The sequence below is a fragment of the Acinonyx jubatus genome, chromosome C1, assembly GCF_027475565.1.
Source record: "Acinonyx jubatus isolate Ajub_Pintada_27869175 chromosome C1, VMU_Ajub_asm_v1.0, whole genome shotgun sequence".
Lineage (NCBI taxonomy): Eukaryota > Metazoa > Chordata > Mammalia > Carnivora > Felidae > Acinonyx > Acinonyx jubatus.
Window position 1 is genome coordinate 187,852,385 of NC_069381.1, and position 20,193 is coordinate 187,872,577.

At 40.2% G+C, this 20,193-nt stretch overlaps 1 protein-coding gene across 9 annotated transcripts in view; it reads left to right on the plus strand.

The window, feature by feature from the left end:
- PARD3B (par-3 family cell polarity regulator beta) overlaps positions 1-20,193 on the plus strand; it is a 997,127-nt gene that overhangs the window by 688,176 nt on the left and 288,758 nt on the right. For all 9 annotated transcript variants that reach the window (XM_053215665.1, XM_015074145.3, XM_053215667.1 and 6 more), the window contains 2 exons: positions 16,467-16,673; positions 17,412-17,649. In XM_053215665.1, coding sequence (XP_053071640.1) covers positions 16,467-16,673; positions 17,412-17,649 — 445 coding nt within the window. The remainder of the gene's footprint in view (positions 1-16,466; positions 16,674-17,411; positions 17,650-20,193) is intronic.

Sequence of the window (20,193 nt, forward strand, 5' to 3'; positions counted from 1 at the left end):
ACTTTGCAGAGGAATTTAATCCAAAATGATATGTGTTTAGACTTGGTTTGTTAGTTCACTGTAGTCATCTCTTTCTTTTTCTCTTAATGATAGTCTACTTAAGAATCCTTATACTGCCTGTGGCAAGAGACCGTCCCAGCATTTCAAATGGTACTTATAAAATAACCCTTATAAAGTTTTCTCCTCTTTGAGTATTTCAGTGACTTCAATAAGAAAAACAAGACATATTTAAATTTCTTGCTGTTAAAATTAAGTTGCTTCCCTAAATTGTGATTCTTAAATTGCTAAAATGGGAGAAACTTTCTTTATAATTTGAAAAACGAGTCACAGTTAAAACAACATCGTAATTTTACCACCGTGCAGTTTAAAAATTGCCTAAAAGTCCACTGGTTCCACACTGCTCAAATCGTATTGTGGTCTTTGCATAAAATCAAAGCCTTCAGAGGGTGTGAGTTCTTATACTATTGTAGCCAAAGGCTTCTGTCCTAGCATTTTAAGAAGCCAAGTATTCTTATTAATTCAGTTCCCCAAATTCAGTTCGGTTCACTAAACAACAGCAAAATGTTTAAATGTTTGCAGTGTTTTACTTTTCTCCAAACTTATTTGAATCAAAGTGGAACTAAACACTTTCATTAACCAAAATATCATCTATCAATGTTCTATAGCATACCCCTTTTTAATAACCATGCTTTTAAAAAGAACCAACTTTTAAAAAGTCATTTTGATTGTAGTAAAATACATATAGCATAAAACTTTCCGTCTTAACTATCTTTATACGGTTCAGTAATGTTAAGTATGCCGACATTGTTGTGCATATGACTTTTAACACACTAGATATCTGAACAAATGTCCCCCTTCCCTGCAATAAGACGGCTACCTCTATGGCCAGAACAGCCGTGCTGTTTTTGATGATCTTGGGCAGAATGGTCCCCTCTTTACCCACAGAAGGGAAAGTAGTTGTTACCTTTGGGGAGTTACTCAGATTTCTAGAAAAACTTTCTGTGGGGTTGGCTGTCATGGTGTGAATTAAAAGGTTATGTCAGAGGTTAAACTATGCAATTAAATCAAGAAAGCAGATTATTCTAGTAGCTGACATTAACTTTTGGAAAGAGACAAGATTAGCTGTACTTAGTCACATATAAATCGTGTGAAATGAACAATGGGAAAAAAATTATTTCACCAGGTACTTCCCTTGAAAGAAAATCGTTCCATCTTGCACCTCTAATTTTTCATCTTAATTCTGTTACTTCACGAGGCTCATTATCCTTTCCCAGATTTGCACACAGTGACTGATGCATTGTGACAGGTTGTTTTTGTTTTTCTGCTTTAAAAAATATTCCCTCTCTCCCTAAATAATTATCTGCAAATTAACCTTTTCTCTTACTGGAATATTTGTTGAGCTAGAATGCAGAAAATAGAAATGTGTAAGCAAGACTCTTTAGACAGGAGATAAATTCTTTGAGGCCACCAGGGTATCATTTATTAACTGACTGGTGCAGTCCACTAAATGGGCCCCTTTTGACCTGAAAGAGTTAATGCTCTATTGAAAGTGTATGGATTGTCCCCAGCTTTTCTCCCTTGGAATGCTCTGACCCATTAATGGCTGTAATAATAATAATAGAAAACAATCCCACTTTGCCTCCATTACTCTGAAACTGTTAATGGTATCCTAATGTTTTTTATTCTTTAAGTGTAACTGAAAACTGACATTCCGCTCAGCTAAAATTTCAAATGTCGTATTTTTTTTCACTGTCGTTTTTACATGCTGTGTAAAGGATGCTGAGTAAGGAATAATGCAGAGGCTTATAATTGGTCTTTTAAATCATCATAAACATTTATTTTCCCCCCCATGGCTATATCTAGTGCCAATAACTCAGTCATAAGATGATGGGAAAAACTATTTAATGATGCATTACAGCTTCTTCCTAAATTCTTACCCAGAACAAGGCAGGGGGAATATAGCATATGACACTTTGCTCAAAAGTCCATAGTAAAATGAGAAAAAGAGTAGCTTTTTTTGTGTGTGGGAGCATCAGCAGTGAACCCAATAGTCCTTTCTTTTTGTGATATAAACACTTTTTAGAAAAGCTGTATGGTTTTGTGTTTTTATTATAATTAACTATTAAAAGTATAATAGGGCTCTGCAATGTTTGAGGCTTCTGTTCTGGGAGGCTGACTTCTATAAAAGGTGATTAATGGTGATAACCCTTTCTTGGGCTCTCTGGGGATTATAAGCATTTGGCACAGAGCTTGTCACATAGTAAGTTCTAAATAAGCAGTTAGAAAGCCCCTGCCTTAGTTATTGTCCACAGAAATAAGCAGGTGTATTTGGGTGCAGAGATACAGACTTCAGAGGTCTCTTGTTGCTGGTGGGATCAATCATGCACCCGTTCATCTCGCTTCTAGGGTTGTCTTCACTCTTTTTCTATCCTCTATGTCCGTCTTCACCTCTGCATGCCTCCCACCCCACATGAACACTCCACAGTGGACAGATTGGTGGGTTTGCTACTCCTCATCAGGCCTCTGCTCTCACCTTTCTCCCACTCTGTTTCTAGGACCATCTCTCAGTCTGTCCAGAGGTCCATTTCAGCTCAGAGTGTTCTTTTGCTCCCCCGACTCCTATCCCCCACTCTACGTCTTACTATATCACCCCCTTGTTTTGGGAATGTTTTCAAATTCTGCATTTTGACTCCCCATAAGCAGGTGTTTAAGAGAGATAGCTCTCTGTATCTTCTTGGGATCAGTTCAGTCCAGTGTCTGTAACATATGTGGAAGAAAACACCCCCTTTTTTTATTAGTAGCAACATAGTGATGCACACACACACACACACACACACACACACGTATAGTAGCTTTCTCCTACATATGTAATTTCAACTGATCACAATAAAAAGCCATGAGATTGACATTACTGTTAACTTATTTAAGTTACTTAACCTATCAGTGCCTCAATTTCCTCAACTATAAAACAGGGATAACAATAGTATGCAACTCATAATTGAGCACGCACGCACACACGCGCGCGCGCGCACACACACACACACACACTTGAAACGTACCTCGTACAGGTAGCTGCTGCTGCTTTTATCATCATCAGTATTATATTTTTCATCATTCCAATTTTACTGATGAAGAAACTGAAGCCCAGAAAGGTTATATGGCTTGCCTAGACCCCAAGTCCTCCAAGGTCAAATCCTGATCAAAGATGCTTCTTACATCAAAGTCTGTATCATTAACTACCCTAGGCTGCTTTTTGCCTATTGTTTCCTTGGTTTTTACAGATAGGTTTGGAATTCACAGTTTGTTCAGAAGTTCTATGAAAGAGAAGCTTGACAGGAACTTACCCATTCAATACACAGCCTCCTGCAGAAACAGACACCTCCCTGTGAGGCCTCCATCTCCTCCCACATGTCAAGTCTGTCTTGGGTAGCCATGAGAATGTAGTGGGAAGAACAGACCCTTAAAAGTGATATCAGGTTTACTCATAACTTTAAAACCCCAAACAATATATTTCGTTAGTACAAGTATAGATAAGCTGTTTGAACTCTTGGTTAACCATAGTGAGAATTCATTCTATTATTTTTGAAAGCCATTCTACTTTTCTAAAGTGTGTAACAATTAGTTGTTGGTTTCTAGTTATTAGTAATCATCTGGAGAACGGTCTCCGCTTCACAGAGGGGTCAGGGACCAAGACTCCGTTTAATACGACTCCTCTCTGTAGGGGAATTTAGTTCTCATAAAACCCAACCAATAACAGACTAGAACATGCCTGCCTATAGATGAACATCAGAGACAGTTTTCGCTGCTGTGATTGGCTCTGTACTTATGATCTCTTTGCCATTATGGCCAAGAACAACCTTCCCTGTTGCTCAAGTATCTGTCTAACCCAGGTAGAAACAACTGGTGGGTTGATATGTGGATGAGACATTAGAGAATAGGGTATGAACTCAAGAATCTTTAGGTGACAATTGAAAGTATCTATTTCAAGCTGGCTTTGGCAAGGGAGACAATTTGTTGACTCATGCAACTGAAGAGTTCAAAGGAGCATCTGCATAAAGACAAGGATGGGTCTAGGGTCTCAGTGTCAACAGTGTTCTCTCTCACAGTTCTGGTTCCTCTCCTTGGACTTCCTTTTTATGGAAAAGCCAAGATGGCTATCCCCAAACCAAACAGGGGGATGAACTATACTGACCAGTTATGCCTGGCTCATAGACACACTTCTGGGTGAAAGAGGGGGAAGCATAGTAACCCCCAAAAGAAACCAGGATACTCATTCCATCTGGAATGGTGAATACTGGATAGGAAAAAAAAATGAATGTCAATACCAGGGGTAGATAAAAGGGACAGATGAGGATAATAGCTGGCGAGTTGTGAGGTTCTTCTGCTCCTCCACGAGCTTCCCTGAGAGGGACTACAGCAGTGTCCCCAAGTATTCTGAAATTTCACTATAACCTGCCAGGAATTTCAGTACAAGAAAGACTGATCAGAGACTTCCCCAAGGGGGAGATATTAATGGAAATACCACCTTCTTGTAACCTTGTTTCCTGCTGGCAAGGGCTCCTCAGGCTGAGTTATAGGGAGACTCCAGCATGTTGTCAGATTTCACAACAACATAAAGTGGGACTTCCTTTTCATATTTGCCACCCCATTTATTTTGTGTGCCCCCATGTTATTAGTTTTGCTGCCCATTAATCATTATATATTGAAAAATATAATAAAGTATGCTTAAGAGGAGATAACATCAGGCCTGGATGTGGCAGTCACAGCTTAGCCATGCCAGGAGGATGCTTCAGGGTGGTGGGCAGTGCCCCATCCTACCCATTCAGAGGCACATCCAGGAGCACGTCTTGCCTCCCACGTGGACTAGACCATGCTTCCTCAGCCTTTGCAAGGTGGGCAGAGAAATGTCTGAGGCAAGTAGCTCTGGTCACTGTGAGGAAAGACGATTAACCACACTAAAAATGTGTCAGAAGAATTGCTTTACAAAAGCCTGAAGTTGAAGTTGTAAAAAGGAAGAACGTAAAGATCAAGATACTATGTTTGCAGTGCGTTCCATGACCATATAATACAGCCGTCTTTCTTCTCCTTAATTTATCCTATATATACCTTCCATGTTCCCTTTTCTCAAAATACCAATATTACCCAGCCATTCTGTTGGTGGAAAAGCTTTTAGAGGATTCCCATTGCCCCCTGCTGTGGGTCTCACGTTTTTAGCCACATTCCAAAGCCCTTTGTATCTTATTTCGCCCTCTGTTCCCCACTACAGTCACTTTCTCTCTTTTTTTTTTTTATTTTTTTTTTTAATGTTTATTTTTGAGGGACAGAAAGAGACAGAGCATGAACAGGGGAGGAGCAGAGAGACAGGGAGACACAGAATCAGAAGCAGGCTCCAGACTCCAAGCCATCAGCACAGAGCCCGACGTGGGGCTCAAACTCACAAACCATGAGATCATGGCCTGGGCCAAAGTCAGGATGCTCAACCAACTGAGCCACCCACACGTCCCTACAGTCACTTTCTCTTACCAGTCACTCCCTCCATCCTCTATCCCCACCACCGAGTAGACATGTCAGGTTTGTCCTCAGGCTTTTCTTCCTTTGTGGAGCACCTGCTCACCTCCTACTTTTCCAGCTTATGTTTGATTCATCTTCAGGACAAGTCCTGCTTCATTCATGAAGCCTTATTCAGTGACTGAGGGTCAGGGTGCTTTGTTCTCTCTGGACTTTTCCTGCACCCACACTGCTCCAACCCCGAACTATGCTATATGTCAGCATTCTTGGCTCTGCAGTCCTCAGAGTTGTCTACTGTCCTGTGACCCCAAAAGTCTATGATGCTGCCTGGTTTGTCGTTTTGTTGATGGTGTAATAGGTTGGTCTGAGACAGAAGAGTCACTCGGCTGGTAAAAGAAACTACTTAGCTCTTTACTTGTCTTTACATGGGGTATTCCCATCAAGTAATTTTAGCATTTGGTTTCTTTTTTGGTTTTTTAAGATTTTTTATTTCTATTTTTTAAGTAATATCTACACCCAACTTGGGGCTTGAACTCACAACCCCAAGATCGAGAGTCACCTGCTCTACCAACTGAGCCAGCCAGGTGCCCATAGATTTTGGTTCCTTTATGGAAAATGCCTCTGTAAGAAACAAGCCTTTGGGGCTATTGAAAGAAATGAAGTGTATAGAAGATGATTTGAAAAGTTAGGAAAAGTCTTGAACAATACAAAAAAGAACTAGTTTTGAATAAAGAGTGCCAATTCAAAGCTAATGATGCCCCAGGCCCATGATATATGGCGATGGAAACAGAAATCCTCTTGGCATTCTGTTGGTTGTAAAGAAATCCTCCAAATGAGTGTAAACATTGCTCATAAGAGAAGGCATATGGTATGAACTAATGTTTACTGAATGCTTACATGTGCCAGACATCACGTTCGAGCTCTGTATCAGATAATCCCATAACTACCCTGTGAGAAAGGTGCTCCATTATCTCCATTTCACAAATTTTACTAATTTGCAATTGTAATAAATTAGCAAAATTTACAAATGAAGAAACTGAGTCACAGAAGGGCGAGAAGATCGCACATTAACATAGTTAGTATAGAATGGGAATGGGAAATGAACCTAAGTGGTCCGATGCCAGAACTCGTGCTTGTTACAGCTATTGCTTTTAAGAATAAATTATTATTAGACGCTGAAGAAGCAATTAATTAGTGGAGTGAAGAGATAACATGGTCCTTATTGGAAATACCACTCCCAAGGAAGCCAGGAGTCAAACATTTTTATTTTCTAAAGTTTGGGGATCTTTATTATCCTCAGATGGATGCCTTACAAATATGAAGGAACTACTGTTCATTATCAGGTGTTATCACTTCATGTGCATCCATCTTTGCTCAGAACATGGATTATAACATCTTAGAGGAAAGTAGGTACCTTATCTGTTACTTCTGAGGGTTCAGAGGAAGTGGGAGGAATGTAACTCATGTGTTGTCTAAGCAAAGAAAGCCTCACAGAACATCTGAGACCAACATTTCCTTGTCTGCAAACTCGGGATTTTAAAAGGAATTGGGAGAGAGTTGAGTTGAGTGGTTGTTCTGGGATTTACATGAGATATAGTACTTGGGTTCTCAGAATGATTCTTAAGTCATCAGAGATAGGGAAATCACAAAATATTATTGGAAATCCCCTAAATTCATTTTAAAGTAGAGAATTCAAAATTATCTGCAATAGATAGCCGTTTCTTCAATCAAGCATTTGATGAAGTGGTTGGCTTGTGTTTAAGCATGGGGACCCATAAAAGATAGATATCTTGAAACTGGAGAATGACACTGCCTATGATAGGATGCTCATGGCATGAGCAGCAAGCAGAGACCATCACCTCTTACCTGTTACAATGCCTGTTATCAAAAAGACAAGAGATAACAAGGGTTGGCAAGGATGTGGGAAAAAGAGAACCCTTGTGTACTGCTGGTGGAAATATTAATTGGTACAGCCACTATGGAAAACAGTATGGAGATTCCTCAAAAAATTAAAAATAGAGCTACTATGTGATCCAGCAAGCCACTTATGGATATCTATCTGAAGAAATGAAGTCACTATTTTGAAGAGGTATCTGCACTCCTTTGTCCATTGCAGTGTTATTCATGATGACCAATACATGGAAACAACCCAAGTGGCCATCAGTGAATGATTGGATAAAGGAAATGCAGTATGTATACAGAATGGAATATTATCCAGCTATAAAGAAAAAGATGGAAATCCTGCCATTTTCTACAACATGGATGGACTTTGAGGGCTAACTTGAAATAAGTCAATGAGAGAAAGGCAAGTACTATATGATCTCACTATATGTGGAATCATAAGAAGCTAAATTCATAGAACCAGAGAACAGAATGGTGATTTCCAGGAGCCTAGGGATGAGAGAAGTGAGAAATATTGCTCAGAGGGTACATACTTCCAATTATTAGAAGAATAAGTCCTGAGAACAGAATTCCATGCCGTGGCATAGAGACTATAGTTAACAGTTCTGTATTATGTACTTGAAAGTCACTAAGAGAATAGATGTTAAATGTTCTCACCACACACAAAAAAAAACGGTAATTATGTAGAGTGAGAATGAACCTTATTGTGGTAATCACTTTATAATGTATATGTGTATCAAAGCATCATTTTCACCCCTGAAACTTCCACAATGTTCTATGTCAATTATATCTCAATAAAAAATAATATAATGTTTACCCATGGTAAAAAATAAATAAAAGCAGGGACTCACAGGAAACAGTTCATTTCTCCAAACTCCTGCCCTCTCTGAGATGTACTCATTCCAGAGCCTACTCTCACTGAGGTGAATGGTGAGTGAAATTGCTCTCATTACTTAGGTTATTTTAACCTGCCCTCTCACCCTTCTTCTTCTTTCTAGCTCTCTCTGGACATGAATGTACAAGTGAATTTGGGCAAGATCAATTGTGTATGATACAATCTCATGTTGTACAGGAGAGAACTTTGTAAATTATAAAGCAACAAGGAAGTATTAGTTACCATTACACTTATCTTCTATTACCCTTAGGACCAAGCACAGTTCTGAGCCATAAAAAACACTCAGTAAACACTCATGGATAGCTGATTTAGTTTTGGCTTGACATTTTAACATTAGATTGAAATCTTGCTTAAAATATATCCATAGAGAGATTGTTATTCAGATTGACACAGAACTGAAAAACACACTTTCTATCAGTTCTATAAATAACTTAGTAACTGGGAATTTGAAGTTTTTTGTTTTTTTTTTTTTTTAAGTACAGTCAGCTATAAAAAAAAGGGAGAAATAGTAAAGCAAAAGCACGAAAATAATGTTTGACCCTAAAAAAATGCAGGTATTCAATTTACATTATAGCATATAAAACCATCTTTGTATGTCTTCAAGAAATCAGTTAGTTTGACCTTTTAGTTATGCTAATGGTTTTAAAGAGACTTACTAGAATTCTTTGTATTATACTTTATTTTGAGAGTACTATAGTATACACCCATGTAAGACATAAACCACTCAACAATCACAAGCAGAATAAAGATGTGCTGTTGAAGCAAGCCACACAGAGTAAATGATAAAAGGAAAGGAGGGGGAGGGGAGAGAGTGGAACCATAGAAGCAGTTTGTGTTCAGAGTGAAAAGCCTGTTAGCAAGGTATGCAAGGAGAAGCTAGAAGACATTTAAGGGTGTGTTCTTGGTAGTGGGTAAAAACAAGACTATTTAAAGTGCACTTACGGAGGTGGGAATGGCATAAAAGGTTAATATTACAAAGAGAGAAGTTAAGCAAAGGGAATGACTAGTATAAAAAGAAAGGCAAAACATAGAGATGATGAATGAACAATTATGGGTAGGACAGACATTATTAAACCCTTGAAAGTGACACCAAAGAACCTAAGGGCCATATGAGCAAAGAACAGGAAGCTGTGTGAGCGCTTTGAGGAAGGTAGGCAACTGTGACATATGTTTCTCCAGGTAACATGTCCCCACTCACGGCACTGGAGAAAAGGGGCATCTGTGTGCTGTAACCACCCTTCACTTTCACCTTCACTTATCCCTACAGCAAATATTTATGTAGTACTTCCCTGTGCTGAGGATACAAAGTCAACAGGACTAAGAAAATGATAGGTGGCATTTATCGATTGTATTGATCCTATTTCACAGGTGGAAAAGCTTGCCGTTTTAGACAGTTTATTGGACCCTCAAATACGTCTTTTTTTTTCTGTTAAATAATAAAAGTAGTTTTGTTTTGTTTCCTTTATAGCCATGTTCCTTTTGGAGAACAGTGGTATTTATGTATTTTTTTAAATTCATTATTGTCTTAAATGCCAATTTTAAGTTGTTTTAATCAAGTAAGAATTTTCCTAGTAAGCGAGATAAGAGAGAAAGCAAGAGATCACAACAAACCACACCATTGGGAGTGGGTTTGTCTCAGTTCTTTAGTTACCTCAACAGAATCTGCCCAGAAATATGGCTATATATTTTTTAAAAAATAATCTACCCATGGGGCACCTGGGGTCTCAGTCGGTTAAGTGCCCGACTTCAGCTCAGGTCATGATCTCACATTTCATGGGTTTGAGCCCCGCGTCAGGCTCTGTGCTGACAGCTCAGAGCCTGGAGCCTGCTTCAGATTCTGGGTCTCCCTCTCCCTTTGCCCCTCCCCCTATTCGCTCTCTGTCTCTCTCAAAATTAAAATAAAACATTTAAAAAACTAAAAATAATCTAGCCATGAAATTGAACCACAGAGTCCATTTTCTTATCTACAAGATAGACAATAAATGGAAAAACTGTCATAAGAATGTTTTTGGTGCAATGAATTCACAGCTCTTCACATTTGTTACTCATAATTTGAGTCCAGGAAAGGAACCAAAATAGGGCACAAGATTTTGACCATCAGTTTCTAAAAGAAGGAACTTTTAGTGAAAATTAACATATATAGCAATACTTGGCAAAGATTTGAAGACTTTGGGAGGGCCCTGCCCACACTCATCATCAAAGCGTGTGTTGTATTTGTTCACCTAATCTTCCCATATTTTCTCTAGATATTTTCATTTTAAAATAGACAATGTTTGGAGACAGAGTAGGAGAGATTATGCAAATGTATGAATCTTAATGAGAAGTTCATTATTGAACATTTGACATGAATTTCAAGAAATGATAAAAGACCCTGGGATTTACGAGACTTAAAAGAAAAATCTCTGCTCCTGAGAACTTGGAAATTGCCAGTAAAAGAACTGAGACCCAAATGACAGAAGATAATGTATAAGCCAGATTACATTATGCCCTATGGTAATGAATAGGATGCAGGGCACGGTGATAAGCTTGGAATGATGATCAATATTTGGAATACTCAGATAGGCAAGAAGGTAATTAGGCCCATTATGGACACAGTTAGCACAGATAACATAATTTGGGAAATTCTACATTTGGATATTATGGGGAACTTTTTTTCTAAGCTAATGGATTTGCAATGATATCTATTAAAGCACATAAGACATTTTGCCTCTAGGGAAACAACAACAAAAAAATCAAATATACAAAATTTTCAGTTAAGTGTAATCTAAAATAAAAAGACAAAGCGGGTTATATTGGAACATAAAGCGGTGTTGTGACTTCCTACTTGGAATTTATAATAATTTTTCATTCAAACAGTTTTAAGGCTATTAATTTCACATCGCAACTCCCCATGAAGCAAGTAAAGCATTTCCGTTGTATTTGCCCAAGTTCATTGCTCATAATACAGCAATGCCAAATTGATAACGAAAGTAAGCTATCTTGCCGAATTCCCGGCCTTCTTAAGTTTCACGCTGTGACCCCTGAATAGCACTGCAATCATTTTGATCCCAAATTTACTACTGGGCACAATTCCTTTATTTTAGAGGGAGGGGCAAAAACTTAATTAATTTTCACTAAGTGCCTTGAGGGCCATTGATGTTATTGAAATGTGCAAATTAATACATTATTTATTTTTAATTTATCATAAGTATTTATTAATTATAAAGCTCCAGCTGGGAGAAGAACTTGCCATGCATCTGAAAGTGAGTACCTTACCCCAAATAATTTCTTATGTTCTAATAAGAATGTATTGGAAGAAATTTCATCAATAATGGAAGATCCAATTACTGGTCTTCTGGATTAAGGCATTCTTTTATTGCAAGATTTTAATGCTAGAATGGGAAGTTCAAATATTGCCAATGAACTCTCAGACTAATTAAATGATTATAGCCTTAAGGAAAGGGCAACCAACACTCCACTTACAGTCCTCCCAATGATAGCCTCTATCTGCGAGGATCAGTTAGGTGCATATACCTTATTTCAAATGAAAAAAAAATATATATATAAGGAGCTGTTTGAAAAATCAGTTCAACTTTGGAATAAAAAAGGAATGACATTATTTCTTTATGAAGCCCTTTTCAACTTTCTGCTGCAGGAATGGCTTTATGGTTTTATTGAAGAATGCAATGGTAGACCAAACCAAATGAATTGCGCTGGGCCTTCACTTACTCGGATGTTCACATGTGGCACAGAAGTAACAGTGACAATAATTATCACTACTGCTTTGTGAGCGCATACTATGTGCCAGATACTCCTCCACACTTGTCCTACCCTATTTTTACAGATAAGGAAACTGAGGCACTGAGGTTAATAACTCAGGAAATAGGTGGCAGAGTAGGGGTTGGGGGCCTGTTTCATGACTTCCCCTCTTAATCACTCACTGTTAACAATGCTCTAGATTTTTATTCTCTGTTATCCTAATCACCTCCCTGTAGGGAACCAACAGCAGTCTGCAGCCATAGGGCAGGAGCAGGAATCCAAGATTGAGTCAGAGAAACGGAGGTCCATATCCAAACAATCGTCTAGGAAGGACTTCCTGTTTTGTAATATGTTGACATGGGACTTGCCACCTAGAAGGTGGGAGCAGTGGTTTCTCAGTGTGTTAAGGATCTGTTCTATAATGGCACCTGTTGACCCAGACAGTAGCTTTCATGCCACCTGTTCCATGCCTGTGGGAGAAAGAGTGGCACAACCCCTTTAAATCTTTAGTCTTGTGTGCATCCATTCTCTCTATAATACTGCGGTTTTCTGGATGACAGGGAATGGTGGCTATGTCTAAGGATTGGTGGGACCAAAAGACAAGATCCTGAAATTTCCCTCTACTCTTTGTGGGGAAAGCTTCTGGGCCTCAGTGAAGCCAATCCTTCCTTCATTTGGGAACAGATGAATCTTCGAAAGTACTTTAACATCTTTTAAAAACAATGTCAGTGAGGTATCTCTGTATGAGGCTTTTATTTTCAGGAAAAATTTGGCACATGGAACTTCCAGCGTATTTGTATTACACCACCGTGAGAATAATGTTCACCATGTAAGATCCCTCTTTTAGCATTCTAGATAACTGTAGTGTCATTTGTTTAAAGAAGTTTGTATATATCAAGTTCGTGTTTCTGACAGAAAGACACGTTTATCTGGATCGCAGAGAATGTGGTCACTGGATATAGAAGTCAGAAGTTAAAATAATAAAGCTTTGCTAATAAAGTTTGAAGGAAGATTTATTCCTTGGCATTTGCAAGTAAGTAAGGTTGGCCTGGAAATCATTCACTGAAGAGTCATATTAAGATTAGTTCTGTAGATGCTCAAAATGGAACAAGTAAATGCTCAAATTTGGACAGAGTCCCCCCACTCTGAGACTGATAACATATGGTATTCATAGATCACTCTCTCAGATAATTGTTTAAAATCAACCACGGCCAGTATCACATCGACTACAGAAGAAAATATAAGGAGTCATCATATTTGGGGATGACTGCAATGGGCCAGGGTAACTGAGGTTTTGAATTTGATTAATCACTTTATACTACCCTTTCAGAGAGACCTCTACTTTTAATGGGAGCCTAGAAAAAATGTAATTCGTGCCACTGGTTAGGCTAAAAATAGGCAGTGAGTCTTCCCATTCTAAAAGCTATAGAATTTCCTAGGTAGTGTCAACCTACATTTGAATGGGCGAGGGTAAGAATAAGGGAAGAGGAATTGAATGTGACCATTTATTGCACTCCATACAATCTTTGCATGGTAGGGTACTTTATTCCAAGTGTTTTGTTGGAATTTGGTGCTGATAACCATCAACTGACATAATAATCCTTCCCACAACCAGTAATATAACCTTGAGCTTCTGTCGGAAGCCCTGGGACACCTAAAGGAGATGTGAGACCCTGCTCAAGTCCCACGTCAGAGTCTCCTTTCACTTGGAAAATCAGTTCAGTGCCCCCTGGGAGTCCTTGCAAAGACTTTCCTGATTTCGGATGTTCCTTTCTCATATCAGTCTGCCCCTGCTACATCCTGGTGACTCCCCAGGAATAAATATAAACACTTTTTCCAAGCCTCAAAACCCTTGAGCCCACATTTACAACCTAGAACTCATCACTTTTTGCTTTTAATTTTACTACATACTACATCCAGTAAAGCTAGGTGTAATTGTGGCCAACATCAGTTGGTACTTCTGATTTGTGGCTTCTGTTTATTTTTGTAGGGTGAATTAATTGCTGGCTCTATTAATCCTGCAAAATCCATGAATCCTTAATGTTCAGTTTGCTTAGAATGAGTAACAATGTATTTGTTTCTCCTCAAATATGACTTCTTGCTGAGCTGCTTTTAGATAACGTGCCTTATATCTTAGATGATTTATTCACTTTCATGTTCTCTAGAATTTATTGCTAAAGGTTGACGTGAATACTTACAGTTTGGGCTCTAATATAATCTCCTGAATGGCAATTAATAAATAAAAGATGGTTACTACTGTTGACAGAGGAACTAAGCTTTCTCAGATAATGTTCTTCATCTTCTTGTTTTCACCAAACTTCATGTCAGACTTCCCCAGGGCTTGATGGTGTAAAATATTTCCTGTAAACTCCAAAGCTTTTACTGTTGCTTCAATACCCCCAAACCTCTATGTTGCCTTTTGTTTTCTTGTCAAAAATGATCTTATCCAATTTCTGTTTCTTCAACTTACCTTCCTTCCTGAGAATATTAGAAATATGCCTCTTTCTGGATTTAGTAGTAACATGTTCTCAGTATTTATGACTCACAAGTAGCATCTGAAATTTGTTCCTGAAATTTCTGGTACTTTTTTTTTTCCCACTTGATCTCATCTCTGTTGGGTTGATTAAAGATACACTGTTGCCTGTAAAATGCAGTGTTTGTTGTCATCATGTATATTGTTCAAAGTGCAAAATCGCCTCCTGTAAGCTAATGGCGAAACTGTAAAAACAACATCTGGTCTTTGTGTTTGCCTGCTTGACTAATCTTATCCGGGCAAATCTAGACTAATGCTCTTATTCTAGAGATGAGGACTCTGTGGGCCAGTGTCAGTAGCTTGACTCTAATCAAGCAGAAGGCAGAGGCCAAGTGTATCTGTAGGCAGTACAGAGCAGAAATGCTGAAGTTAGACTGCCTGAGGACAGCTCCCAGTTCTGACGCATATGGAGTGTGTAACTTTATACCGGTCATTTCACTTCTCTGGGCATGAGTTTCCTCGTCTGTAAAATGGGAAAGCAGCGCTGCTGTAAGGTCTGTAGTGAGGTAATGCAGGCAAAGCACTTAGAACAGGACTAAGCATGCTGTGCAATTAGCTATTAGAATTACTGTCACCATTCTGATTACTTATAACATATTCAGAACATATGCAAAAGAGTGTATTGTTATGCAGCTCTGTGTGTGTGCGTGTGTGCATTAGGCCTTTGCTGCACTTCAGTATTCCTTGTTTTGCTTAACACTGGGTTAAACTGGTGGCAGGGTTCATGGTAGCGGCCATAGGAGAAGCAAAAATAGTGATGATAGTAAGAAAAAACGGTGTGGCTTATTGAGCCCTACTCGGTTTTAGGCATCGAGTTAGGTACTTTTATGTATCTAATCCTTAAAGTGTTCTCCATCTGCATCTATTGAAGTACTGCAAAGTAGTTCATTCCCAGAAATGCAAATGTAGCCTCTGTGTGGTAATAATGTTCATAACTGGAGAGGATCGTGAGCTTTAGCCCTGGTGGAAAAGGGCCCTGATAGAATTCCTTCCATCTTTAAAATAATCTTTGTGCTGCTCGTATTTAGATAGCCTAATCCTGCCGTAGACAACCAGAAGCCTGGCTGTGGCTGGGGATGGAGGTCACGGCATGAGTGAAAGGGGGCAGGTATGCAGGGAGAGCCAGTGTAAATGAAAAATATTGTATATCAGAAAACAAGCTACTAAAATTCACTTAGTTTTTTTTTTCTTTTTGGACTTATATATTATATTTAAATATTAATTCTTTTCTAGATACCCAAATAGAAAGACAATTTGGAACAATAAGCATTGACACAGACAAGTTGTTTTCGTTCTTGCTTTGCTTTATTTATTTATTGACTAAATAAATTGCCTTCATGATACATTAATAGCCACTAGAGTAAAGTGTTTAATCACAAAAATTACAATCACTTCAATGCTCTTTGATTTCCTTGCAGTATATTACTCAATAATCATAAAAATAGTGGTGGAAATAATAAAAGCTAGAATGTAGGGAACATTTGGGATGCGCACTGTGAGAAGGGCTCGTCATCTTAGATGCCCTGCGTGTGTGTGTGTGTGTGTACACAGTCTCATACATATAGTCTCCAGATACTGCTGGAATCTTTCAAACTCATATATATCTGTGTATGTCTGCATATATGCACATATGCACATTTATTTAATATATATCATCGTGTTAAATCTCACCACAACTTTATAGAAAAGGAAACTAAGGCTCCAAGAACTCAAACCAGTTGTTCCAAGTCACAAAAAAGTTGGCACACCTGGGATTTAAGCCCCAACCCTACGTACTCAACACCCCCTTTTGTAAGATGCTCAAACAAATATTTTTGGAACAACAGACTTTCCCACTACACCACACTGTCTCATTTGGGAAAGGGTGACTTTTTGCCTTTTCTTTTCCAGAATCTCCGAGCAAAGATTTCGGTCCAACTCTGGGGTTGAAAAAGTCCAGTTCCTTGGAGAGTCTACAGACCGCGGTCGCTGAGGTCAGGAAGAATGAACTTCCCTTCCACAGACCCCGGCCACACATGGTTCGTGGCCGTGGCTGCAATGAGAGCTTCAGAGCAGCCATTGACAAATCCTACGATGGACCCGAAGAGTTAGAAGCTGGTAGGACAAAATGCTTCCTTCCCGGGTTTCTGCATCTCAGTATTATCCACAAATCATGGGCAAGAATGTATGCTAAACTACGAAGAAAAATGATTTAGGGATCACAATTATATTTTTGATATTAAAAGTAATTCATTTTCCTGATATGTTTTGCCCTTTGGCTTAACGAACATGGAATTGGGTAACACAATATGCAATTTATTTGACAGTGCAAATATGCTAAAGAAATGTTCTCCTTCACCTTCTTACAAGGACCAACTGTCATTTACCCTTAGGGTAGGAGCACTAAGTATGCATTTCTTGACATTCTTATTGAAGTCATTAGAAGCAGCATCAACCTGAGGACTGACTGCATTAATTGGGCAGAAGCAGTTAGGTTACATTTGTGCTCAGAAACCTCTCCTGGAAATACACTCGCCCTGTTTGTTTCCCAGCATATGGGCTTTCTGAGCCGATCATGGTTAACAAGCTGGCTTTCAGAGATATTAGTGTTTTACCACATATCAGACCTTTCATACCACCGGCCAAACCACCAATTGTTCCCCACTCCCAACATCAAACCTTGCTCGAAGTAACCAGATTTCGGCAGTTGTCTCTTCAAAGGATACAAGTAGCCACGTGGAAGGGTAGGACTCTGGAAGGCCTTATTCATTCTTCTGTATTTTACATTTGAACTTTTCTTGATACACTAACAGAAAGTGCCCCTGACCACGTGTATTGATTTTTCTCTCCGTACAGACGGTCTGTCTGATAAGAGCTCTCGCTCCGGCCAAGGAGCTCTGAATTGTGAAGCTGCCCCTCAGGGGAGCTCTGAGCTAGAGGACGTGGAAAATAAAGCCAGGAAAATCAAAAAACCAAAAGAGAAGGAGAAGAAGAAGGAAAAAGGCAAAATGAAAGTCAAGGAGAAAAAGCTGAAAGAGGAAAACGGAGATCCTGAAAGGAAAATAAAGAAGAAAGGATTTGGTGCCATGCTGAGGTATGGACTCGCTGTGAAAGCACCACAGGATTCTTTTGCTTTCTGGCTTCTCCCGGTGAGATCAGTCATCTGTGTGCACCCAGGAAAAAGTCAGGCTTTCCCTCCTTTTTAGCCAAACGGGAAAAAATCTAAATTGCGAATGGGCTTGTTCCTTTTCTGCAGAAGCAGAAGGAGCCTTCTTGGGTGGCTCCGGAAGCTCGTGGTGATGGCAGGAGGCTGTTAGAAATTTGTTGTGAAAGGAAGTCTAATGCCTGATAGAGATACGGGCAGTGCCCGCGGTCCTTGGTACCAAAGCGTTATGCAGGTAAATTGAACACCTCTTCCATCCGTATAGGGAAAGCAAGAGGCGAGGAAGTCCCCAGCTGCTGCCTCTACAACACCTGCTCGGAGTTAGAGAACACAGGGTACTGAACCGCCCTCACCTGCCGCGTAGTGGTAGGTGTGTGCGTGGCCGGGCCTGCGGGTGCATCGGCTCAGCCGTGGAAGCCCTGTGGTCAGTGGACATGTCACTGGATCTGGAGTCAGATGAGCCTGTTCTTGGTCCGTGACCCTCCTCACACGAGCTGCTGGGCTTCACATGTCGCCCTGAGTCTTACCGTGTTCCTTTTCACAGTGAGGCGAGCGTACCCGCTCTCCCAACTCAGCGGGGCTGGGGCACGAGATTCCGTATGCAGCCAGCCTGTCCAACGGGCATGGCTCAGCAGGGCACAGTCAGAAAAGCACTTTGTCTCTTCTCCCACAGCTGCTCCCAGATCTGCTTTGTTGACACTGACAGAGTGTCCACAATTTGACGACGTTACTCCATATGATGGCTTTCTGGTCGCTTTGGGGATTAAAACCGCCTCTGCGTCAGGGTCTAAAATGCCAGTCTAATGTTCTCGAAACTTCCCGGCCCTGCCCCTCAAGCCTCAACCCCAAGGAGGGGCCCCACGATGTGGTGGTAGATTCCACCTTCTCCTGCTTCTCAGTCTCTGGACCCGGCGGGGAGGGAAGGAAGGGCCTTATTAAAATAGTGGTGGAGTTGTACTCAAACAGGTGTCTGGATCTGGCATAATCTGCTGACGGGGGCCTTTGTGGGCTATTTTTGTAGATTTTTCAGGAGTTCCTTATTGCCGCTACCTAGGAGATACATTTCCCACTGACCTCCTGAGACCGTCTGGCCCTTCATCTCTGACCTCACACAGCACACCCGGAGGTCTCCTTCCCTCCACCCCTGGCGGAGAGACTGTGATGGTGGCAGTTCGAGATGGCTGTAGCCCAACCCTCCTTCTGCAGCATCCACTTGGCTCGCTGGAATTGCTGAGCTCTTGCCCTCCCCAAAAGATAGAAACGCAGCCTCTTCTCGTTGCTCCCCTCTCTCCTCATCCTGCCGTAGGGATGCCCCAACCAGCGTGGCACGTTCAGACTTCTCTATGGCAGAGCCGAGCCCCATTTTGTGCCTCCCTAGCTCCACAGCCACGTCCCAAACCCTTCCAAGCTCGCATGCATGGGGAAGGGAGCGGGTCAGTAAATGTTTGCAGGTCTCAAGCAAACAGGTAGGAAGGGGGATGGCCATCTCCTCTACGGCCTTCACATTCTCTCAGGGGTGTTCTTGCAGCCTTCTTATTTATTTTATTGGGGGTGTGAGGGGGAGACACCCCTTTGCATTACTTTCTGTATTCCTGTAATTCTCCATCACAGAAACTCTCTCTCTCAGGGTCTACTTTTCCATGGGCTAAAGGTGAGAGGTGAGAGGTGATGCTGGCTACTTCTTATTAAGCCCCTAGGAGATGTCTCTGTCAAGAATGCTGGGTGGCATTTGTCATCAGATGTTTTCAGTTTGGGATTTTTCAACTGAAATTTCAGACAGAAACGCAAGTTCCGTTCCATGTCTGTTATTCATATATAACACATGAACATAAATATAATCTGTTATTATATATATATATATATATATATGGAAAGAGAGAGAGAGAGAGAGCGATCTTGAAATTGCAACGTCACATTTAGGCAATGCAGATAATACTGACACAGGGGGACAAATTTCTCAGTAGGCATTGGTTTGTTTTTCCTGGTGGTCTCTATAGACTCTGTCTTTCCAGTTGACATTTTGAATGTTAAACTTGCCCTTTTTCCAGGTAATTATTATGATTGCCAGAATTTGAGGGCTATGCTTTAAGCATCCTGATAATAATGACACACACAATACAAATATATAGAGAGAATTGCCTTTGAATTTATTTATGGAGCTCAGAGGTTAACAGTGCAGGCTCTGCATGGGGAATGCTAAATTCAGTCCCGGCCTTTCTACCTCTCTTTCTAGGTAGCATTGGGCACATTATTTAATCTCTGTGCCTCAGTTTCCTCATCTGAAAAATGAGAATTAGAATATACCATTATGATGAGAATTATATTGGTTTGGTTACACGTAACATGCTTAGAATGGCACCTGGCAAGACATACGCATTCAATAAATGTTAATTATTGTGGTAAGCAGAATAATGGCCACCTAAAGATGTCCATGTCCCAAACCCTGATACCTGTGAATGTTATGTTGCATGACAA